This window comes from Cydia amplana, chromosome Z, assembly GCF_948474715.1.
Source record: "Cydia amplana chromosome Z, ilCydAmpl1.1, whole genome shotgun sequence".
NCBI lineage: Eukaryota > Metazoa > Arthropoda > Insecta > Lepidoptera > Tortricidae > Cydia > Cydia amplana.
Window position 1 is genome coordinate 3,275,168 of NC_086096.1, and position 9,607 is coordinate 3,284,774.

The window sequence follows — 9,607 nt, forward strand, 5'->3', positions numbered from 1 at the left end:
TACGAATAAATATGACATTGCTACATCAAGGCGGTTTTTTTATAGTTTGTGCTAGTGGCGCCCCTACGCTTGCGTAATATTCCTTATACTTCGTCAAATAATATGTCCAAAGAGACTATTGGGCCAGTTACGCTCTGATATCGACATGTATAGTTGGTCAAATCAGTCAGTCAGTAAGAAGAAACTATACTCATCTTTTTCTTTACGGTGCTAGTACTAGTGTAAGACAAATATATAGTATGATTCTCTCTGTCTATATTTGAAATGACATCCTTTGACAAACTATACTGAACGTTACAAGCATGGTATAATAATATACTCCGCCTGGTACTCTCTTCCGACCACGTGACTGACACAAGCCTACGTCATCATGCGACCAGCGACAGCGCTATATGATAATATGCGATAGCGCTATATAAAGCGGCAATGTTATTGTGACGTAGGCTTGTGTCACTCTGGGAAGAGAAGACCATGTTTTATTAGACTATGGTTACAAGCATTAAATTAATACATAGTAGCGTCACCCACTGGAGGGTCGGACGGGGAGATTGTCCAGGCACCCCGAGGACCCCGTTGATCGGACTACTAGTTGAGCATAGTGTGGTTGTCGTATATGTTGCGTCGCTGCTCACGGACCTGTTGTGAAAAATGATTTTGATACAATCATTCTTCAAAGAAAACAATGCGGTTGCTTTATAAATAGGGCGTATTACTGCGATCTTCTGCCGCCAGTGCAGTACTAGTACCTATCGTAAACCATAAATTAATTTATACATACTGTGCCTTAATTTGTTTTTTGACATGTTTTCACAGACAATAAGTTTTTGTCAAAAATTTCATTTTTGGTACAAGCTTTTATCGCTGACTGTACTTTTCTTACGACAGACAGGTGTACTTCCGTTTGGCCCAAATACATTTCGCCAAATTTCACTTCCCAACAAACTTATCGCAATAGTTTCATTTCCCAAAGGAACCTTTAGCAAAGTTACACTTCGCATATAACTTATTTGGTCAAATTATCATTTGGCATGATTTTACTTTGTCAAATGTTATTAGGACAAAAACTTATTTAGCAAACGTTTTTTATTGGCTAATATTATATCCCAAAAAGATGTTTGCTCAAATTGTCACTTCGCAAATTTGGCAAAATAAATTCGTTCTGTTAGAATTTTGAATTAATATAATATTTCTACTCAGGATCAGTAGCTTTCCCCATTCTTACTGAGAAAAAATGTCCACAAGTTTTTGGTGCATTTGTATGAAATTTTGGGGCCACTTTTTACTCGTATTAGGGTCGAAAGAGCTCGTGATTCTGACTGGAAATGATACAAAAAATCACAGTTCTGTGTAATGCAGATTGGGGGTAATCTTCATAAATTAAGTTATACAATGCAGTACCAAAAAAAATGTTTTATGTCAAAATCAAGTCAATTTCATTTCTGATCAAATCGATCGATTTGATCATCCCGTCTGGATACCGCTTTACCAGTTACACTACACTGAATGGGATTGGCAACTGTCAATGGTTTGCATAGATGGCACCATCATAGCTTGCCGGGGCTTGCCCCTTCTCTAGTTGAGTTCTATGAGATTTGGCTTAAAGGGCTGGCATCTAGGGCATAAAATTCTATATAAAAAACAAGAATTTGACACAATTCTGGGGATTGACAGAGCAATCTATGCTGGCGCCATCTGCTAAATACTTTGACCGGCCAATCCCATTGATTACCGAATCTTAATTACTTAATTTTTATTTTAGGTCCTTATATAATTCTAAAATATTATATATTACAGATATGTTCATGGTTCAACAAATTACATCCGTTTGCGTAGGTAAAACATAACCAAAATGATAAAGTATTTCAAATGAAAGCAAAAATAAAAAATACTGCAGGCCCTCTATTGGTATGTAAATTGTATCCCATGTAATATTTTGGGACATGTAAGTTATGCTTAATGATACATTTGACTAAATAATACTTGGTAAAATGAAACTTGACCAAGTAATTATTTGCTAAACAATACTTTGCCAAAAAAGACTTTTGCTAACTGAAAAATTGCGATAAGTTGTTTTGCCAAACATTTTTTTGGGAAATGATAATTTGGGAAACATAGTTTGGGATGTGATACTTTGGGAAACGTTTTTGGCCCATTCATTAGTAAACCCGACAGACAACTAATACTCATCGAGACAATTCTAAAAACCCCTAACACAATTAGGTTGCGTTGTTTCATCACAGAGTTCCTATGGCCACCTCATGTCTCCATCATCAGATCAGCTCGATGGTACCATAATATTGCATTGCCACCCGACTTACATGTGTATGCAAAATTTCAGCTCAATCGGAAACCGGGAAGTGGATCAAATTTAACTTAATTCCATTACATAGTTACATACAGGTCGACCTAATAAAAGCTTGTTAATGAGTGACCCGGTTCAGCACGTTGGGCACACCCATCGGCTGGCCTGAGGCTCCGCGGTAGAGGACTCCTGCAGTAACTCACCTGTCGCTTCCACTTGTCCTGCTGGTGAGTGACCCGGTTCAGCACGTCGGGCACACCCATCGGCTGGCCTGAGGCTCCGCGGTAAAGGACTCCTGGAGTGACTCACCTGTCGCTTCCACTTGTCCTGCTGGTGAGTGACCCGGTTCAGCACGTTGGGCACACCCATCGGCTGGCGTGAGGCTCCGCGGTAAAGAACTCCTGGAGTGACTCACCTGTCGCTTCCACTTGTCCTGCTGGTGAGTGACCCGGTTCAGCACGTTGGGCACACCCATCGGCTGGCGTGAGGCTCCGCGGTAAAGAACTCCTGGAGTGACTCACCTGTCGCTTCCACTTGTCCTGCTGGTGAGTGACCCGGTTCAGCACGTCTGGCACGCCCATCGGCTGGCCTGAGGCTCCGCGGTAGAGGACTCCTGCAGTAACTCACCTGTCGCTTCCGCTTGTCCTGCTGGTGAGTAACCCGGTTCAGCACGTCGGGCACACCCATCGGCTGGCTTGAGGCTCCGCGGTAGAGGACTCCTGCAGTAACTCACCTGTCGCTTCCACTTGTCCTGCTGGTGAGTGACCCGGTTCAGCAAGTCGGACACACCCATCGGCTGGCCTGAGGCTCCGCGGTAGAGGACTCCTGCAGTAACTCACCTGTCGCTTCCGCTTGTCCTGCTGGTGAGTAACCCGGTTCAGCACGTCGGACACACCCATCGGCTGGCCTGAGGCTCCGCGGTAGAGGACTCCTGCAGTAACTCACCTGTCGCTTCCACTTGTCCTGCTGGTGAGTGACCCGGTTCAGCACGTCGGGCACACCCATCGGCTGGCCTGAGGCTCCGCGGTAAAGGACTCCTGGAGTGACTCACCTGTCGCTTCCACTTGTCCTGCTGGTGAGTGACCCGGTTCAGCACGTTGGGCACACCCATCAGCTGGCGTGAGGCTCCGCGGTAAAGAACTCCTGGAGTGACTCACCTGTCGCTTCCACTTGTCCTGCTGGTGAGTGACCCGGTTCAGCACGTTGGGCACACCCATCGGCTGGCGTGAGGCTCCGCGGTAAAGAACTCCTGGAGTGACTCACCTGTCGCTTCCACTTGTCCTGCTGGTGAGTGACCCGGTTCAGCACGTCTGGCACGCCCATCGGCTGGCCTGAGGCTCCGCGGTAGAGGACTCCTGCAGTAACTCACCTGTCGCTTCCGCTTGTCCTGCTGGTGAGTAACCCGGTTCAGCACGTCGGGCACACCCATCGGCTGGCCTGAGGCTCCGCGGTAGAGGACTCCTGCAGTAACTCACCTGTCGCTTCCACTTGTCCTGCTGGTGAGTGACCCGGTTCAGCAAGTCGGACACACCCATCGGCTGGCCTGAGGCTCCGCGGTAGAGGACTCCTGCAGTAACTCACCTGTCGCTTCCGCTTGTCCTGCTGGTGAGTAACCCGGTTCAGCACGTCGGACACACCCATCGGCTGGCCTGAGGCTCCGCGGTAGAGGACTCCTGCAGTAACTCACCTGTCGCTTCCACTTGTCCTGCTGGTGAGTGACCCGGTTCAGCACGTCGGGCACACCCATCGGCTGGCCTGAGGCTCCGCGGTAAAGGACTCCTGGAGTGACTCACCTGTCGCTTCCACTTGTCCTGCTGGTGAGTGACCCGGTTCAGCACGTTGGGCACACCCATCGGCTGGCGTGAGGCTCCGCGGTAAAGAACTCCTGGAGTGACTCACCTGTCGCTTCCACTTGTCCTGCTGGTGAGTGACCCGGTTCAGCACGTTGGGCACACCCATCGGCTGGCGTGAGGCTCCGCGGTAAAGAACTCCTGGAGTGACTCACCTGTCGCTTCCACTTGTCCTGCTGGTGAGTGACCCGGTTCAGCACGTCTGGCACGCCCATCGGCTGGCCTGAGGCTCCGCGGTAGAGGACTCCTGCAGTAACTCACCTGTCGCTTCCGCTTGTCCTGCTGGTGAGTAACCCGGTTCAGCACGTCGGGCACACCCATCGGCTGGCCTGAGGCTCCGCGGTAGAGGACTCCTGCAGTAACTCACCTGTCGCTTCCACTTGTCCTGCTGGTGAGTGACCCGGTTCAGCAAGTCGGACACACCCATCGGCTGGCCTGAGGCTCCGCGGTAGAGGACTCCTGCAGTAACTCACCTGTCGCTTCCACTTGTCCTGCTGGTGAGTGACCCGGTTCAGCAAGTCGGACACACCCATCGGCTGGCCTGAGGCTCCGCGGTAGAGGACTCCTGCAGTAACTCACCTGTCGCTTCCACTTGTCCTGCTGGTGAGTGACCCGGTTCAGCACGTTGCCCCGCACGCCCATCGGCTGGCCTGAAGCGCCCACAGTTGAGGATTCATCCTAAAACAAATAAAAATATTATAAAAACTTAAAATCGAGATTACATTTAGATAAGACACTTTATGGAAGACTGAATAGGTACCAAGGCTCGGAAACCGGTTATATTTCCAAACCGTTATTATGTACTTGGCGCAAAACCTTTTAATTTCGGTATCGCCCGCAAACCCGTTATTTTTACTGGTTAAACCGGTTTTTAGGAGAACATTTCCGTAAAGTAGAACAATTAAAACCGGTTTCTTCCTATGTCCGTGTCTTTGTTTACGCTGCCCACCTCCAGGCCAACCGGGCGTTTAGGTGCTCGTCGAATGAACCGGTTTATTAAGGTTAAAATAAAGTTCTTAAAACGTTCGCGTTCTTATTAAAGTTCGGAGGAAAACCTAAATAAACCGGTATTTACAGGTATTTTTTAAACCGGTTCCGAGCCTGATAGCTACAGTTCATCATTAATTAATAAAGTATTGTATGTACGTACATCTTCATTGGTGTGTTCTTGGTAAGATGCCTTAGCTCGCTTGTTGATGAGCGGGTCCAGACATATAAGGAAGCCCATGTAGACCACCAGCAGCATTATCACCCAGATCACTATTATCACCACCACCTGGAACGGAATTAAAACTTATGAGAGCACTACACATAGTTAAAAAAAAGTATAATACATAATTTTGTTAGTATAGCAACTATGTATTTACATAAACGCAATATTTCACCGACATAAACGCAATTTTCTTGTTTTGTCCATACTTCAAGATGGGCTCTCAGTGACCGTGACGTCACGTTCACTTATCGTTTTATTAGGAGCGTTTCGCGAGTGAAGTACGGCTGTCGGACTTTGACTATCATTTGTGACTTTTGTATTGCTTTAATGATGGGAGGATGAACTCAAACTCACAGCGGGTCCGAACTGGAGAAAAGTGGCCCACTACAGACCCCAATGGAAAGAGCTAGAGGAGGCCTTTGCCAAGCGGCAAACTGAGTTAAGAGGCATACTCTAACTCAGAATAAAAGGGCTTAATAGATAGGTAGATAGATTACTGCAATGGGTCCCATTATACCATTAATAAAAGCGGTCAAGTGCGAGTCGGACTCGCCCATGAAGGGTTCCGTATTTAGGGGATTTATGACGTATTAAAAAAAAACTACTTACTAGATCTCGTTCAAACCAATTTTCGGTGGAAGTTTGCATGGTAATGTACATCATATATTTTTTTTAGTTTTACCATTCTCTTATTTTAGAAGTTACAGGGGGGGACACACATTTTACCACTTTGGAAGTGTCTCTCGCGCAAACTATTCAGTTTAGAAAAAAAAAATGATATTAGAAACCTCAATATCATTTTTGAAGACCTATCCATAGATACCCGACACGTATGGGTTTGATGAAAATAAATTTTTGAGTTTCAGTTCTAAGTATGGGGAACCCCTAAAATTTATTGTTTTTTTTCTATTTTTGTGTGAAAATCTTATTGCGGTTCACAGAATACACCAAGTTTCAACAGTATAGTTTCGGAAAAAAGTGGCTGTGACATACGGATGGACAGACGGACAGACAGACAGACATGACGAATCCATAAGGGTTCCGTTTTTTGCCATTTGGCTACGGAACCCTAAAAATGTGTCATCTAGCCTATTACCTTGATTATGGTGGTGTTCCTGTTCTCGTACTTGCACTCGCAGCGGGGGCAGAACTCCTGTTCCCTTCCCTTGATGAGTTCCCCCACTTGTGGCAAAATCACCCCGTCGCAGTTACTGACATACAAACGAAAAAACAAGTGGTAAAGGGGTGGATCAACTATTTCTTGTCGTTATTCTGTCCGGTCAGCCAAGAGACAATAGTAGCATAGTTTGTTAGAAGACATACACCACCTTCTTCTGACACGCTTGGTAGACGACCCTCAATGGAAAGGGTTTATAAGTATCACAAAAAAGCGTGTTTGGTGAATATACATGCATAAAACTGAGGTTTTAAAGAGTGACCCAGGAGAACGTAACCATGGCAACGAGTGACAAGAAAAGGTTGATTCACCCAAATAGTTTACAAACCACTACAAGTAATTAATTTTAAATGCATCTAAAACAATTTACCATTGAACAGAGAACATAGACTGTCTACTTAAATCATATATCTTGTCGGGTAAAATTAGTTATTCACATTATAATTAATCCCTACTAATATTATAAACGCAAAAGTAACTCTGTCCGTCTGTCTGTTACCTCTTCACGCTTAAACCGATAAACCGATTTTGATTAAATTTGGTATGGAGATAGTTTGTGGCCTGGGTAAGGACATAGAGTAGTTTTCAAGTCGTGGGTAGAAGCTAGTTGTTAAGTAAGTTACGAAAGTGAGAGCTGTGAGTTTCAGACTTACCATTTATTAGGGTGTACATTGGCAATGTAGAGTTTCCTGTCCGATGTGGTGTTGTTACTAGTCGAGTTGTTGTTGAGCACTGCGGAGGGGCTCGGACACACACACTTGCACCGCTTATCTTCATAGGACTGCCCCTGTGGTATGAAAATAAGTTTATGGTAAAAAATTATTTACAGATGGATAAATGGACAGGTGAAACTAAATAAAAGCTTGTAATTAGATGGTCATGTAGTTTAAACAAGCAGTTTATAAGCAATCTAACCACCTAAGTCCCAATGTCCTTTATAAAGAACAACGTCATTTTTCATTCATTTTCCTCGCGTTGTCCTGGCATTTTGCCACAGCTCATGGGAGCCTGGGGTCCGCTTGGCAACTAATCCTAGTAATTGGCGTGGGCACTAGTTTTTACGAAAGCGACTGCCATCTGACCTTCCAACCCAGGGGGTAAACTAGCCCCGTATTGGGATTAGTCCGGTTTCCTCACGATGTTTTCCTTCACCGAAAAGCGACTGGTAAATATCAAATGATATTTCGTACATAAGTTCCGAAAAACTCATTGGTACGAGCCGGGGTTCGAACCCGCGACCTCCGGATTGCAAGTCACAAGCTCTTACCGCTAGGCCACCAGCGCTTCAACATCGTCAATGTTGTATAATATAATAAAAGAAGGTTCCAAATTCAAAACTGCAAAAAATATTGGGACTTAGGAGGCTAAACCTACTTAGTAATATTATAAACTGAGTCTAACAGAAGACTTGAGTCTAAATAAATATGAATGACTCGAATCGAAATGTAATATTCCTACTTTCAGAATTAATATTTTTCATGTTAATCTCACAGGAATTGCTTTTTAAATCAAAATATATATTCATTTCAACCAAACTAGCCTATATTTATGAATTAAATTTATACATTAAATATTAATTAACACTTTCAGTGCCAAGCTCCCCATTTTCAAAACAAAATGAACCCACCTACTTGGGGGGTTCTTGACGGTCAATGTGTATGTGTGGCAAACTTTGTAGCAGTAAATATAAATTTAAATGCATATTGGTTAATACAAGAGTACCTACAATGATTAAGATTAAAAAAAGCACTGGTGGCCTAGCGGTAAGAGCGTGCGACTTTCAATCCGGAGGTCGCGGGTTCGACCCCGGCTCGTACCAATGAGATTTTCTGAACTTATGTACGGAATATCATTTGATATTTACCAGTTGCTTTTCGGTGAAGGAAAACATCGTGAGGAAACCGGACTTATCACAATAAGGTCTAGTTTCCCCTCTGGGTTGGAAGGTCAGATGGCAGTCACTTCCGTAAAAACTAGAGCCTACGTCAATTCTTGGGATTAGTTGTCAAGCGGACCCCAGGCTCCCATGAGCCGTGGCAAGATGCCAGGATAACGCGAGGAAGAAGACCTACAAGGATTAAGATTAGCACCTTTAAACTCTTTAAGTACTCATATCAATTGTTTTTTATAATCCTAGCTGTAGGTATTAACCGCTAACGCCCCTTTCAATGACTGACTAATATGAGTCGTAGATCAAAAATAAAAGGTCAAGAAAATTGCCTCTATGTTTTAAAAACGGCTGTCCTTCATTTGATTACTTGGCATTTTTTTTTCTTTAACGCACCAGAGGTGAATTCGTGAATGCTCCAGATCGCAGGTGTTTGTGGCCCGAACCGAAGGTGACGGCCATAAATATGCGATCTGGGGCTTTACGAATTACTGTTGTCTAAAGTTTTACGTCTTGCCTTGGCCAGGAAGTGAGATTTTCTCGCGTAGCGGGGAGAAAATACGGTGACGTAAAGATAATAACATTTCACGATGTGACGAACATACACTTACCGACACACAGACTGCGCCTGTAGCGGCCAAAGCAAATATAACTATTAGGTAACGCATGTTGCGAGATTTGATAATAATGTTTTAAAGGTTAAATAACAAATTTCACTGAATTTTGTAAAATAAATTAACTTTTTCGACATCAATACATAGCTGCCATTTTGATAGATTTGTTTGATAATTGACACTTTGTCATTTGTCAGTAATATAATGTTGCCATTTTGCATTTTCACGTAAGTCACAGAAGCGTTCAAATAGAACAGATTTTCTTCCATCTTAGTTATAGTCTGTTAAGCCATTTCTCTCAGTGGAAAAAAGCGGCAATTTAAAAAAATGAAGGCGCTAAGGGTTATCGTTCCATATATACTTGGTCAACCAGATCTTGACAGTAGAAAAAGGCGGCAAATTTTAAAAATGTAGGCGCGAAGGGATATCGTCCCATAGAAAGTTTTAATTTCGCGCCTTTTTTTACTGACAAGATTTGGTTGACCAGCTATAATTTTAGAATTTCGCTCTTTTTTTCTACAGTTGTTTGACAGGCTATTATAACAAAGAGTATTAAATCACTA

At 44.0% G+C, this 9,607-nt stretch overlaps 1 protein-coding gene across 1 annotated transcript; it reads right to left on the minus strand.

Moving 5' to 3' along the window:
* Positions 1 to 509: 509 nt before the first annotated feature.
* LOC134661842 (uncharacterized protein CG1161-like) lies at positions 510 to 9,209 on the minus strand. Its single transcript, XM_063518050.1, has 6 exons — positions 9,042 to 9,209; positions 7,196 to 7,329; positions 6,462 to 6,576; positions 5,303 to 5,428; positions 4,732 to 4,830; positions 510 to 636 (listed from the first exon to the last, which is right to left on the minus strand). Exons 1-6 carry the CDS (start codon positions 9,096 to 9,098, stop codon positions 586 to 588), a joined length of 582 nt encoding a protein of 193 aa, XP_063374120.1. The 5' UTR covers positions 9,099 to 9,209; the 3' UTR covers positions 510 to 585.
* Between the last annotated feature and the right edge of the window lie 398 nt (positions 9,210 to 9,607).

What these genes read in the sequence shown, in the direction of transcription:
- LOC134661842 (XM_063518050.1), bottom strand. Translation starts at nt 9,098, where the DNA reads ATGCGTTACCTAATAGTTATATTTGCTTTGGCCGCTACAGGCGCAGTC. An exon ending in AATGTACACCCTAATAAATG is followed by an intron (nt 6,577 to 7,195) that starts GTAAGTCTGAAA and finishes TTTGTATGTCAG; the next exon opens with TAACTGCGACGGGGTGATTT. An exon ending in AGGACAAGTGGAAGCGACAG is followed by an intron (nt 637 to 4,731) that starts GTGAGTTACTGC and finishes TTTTCACAACAG; the next exon opens with GTCCGTGAGCAGCGACGCAA.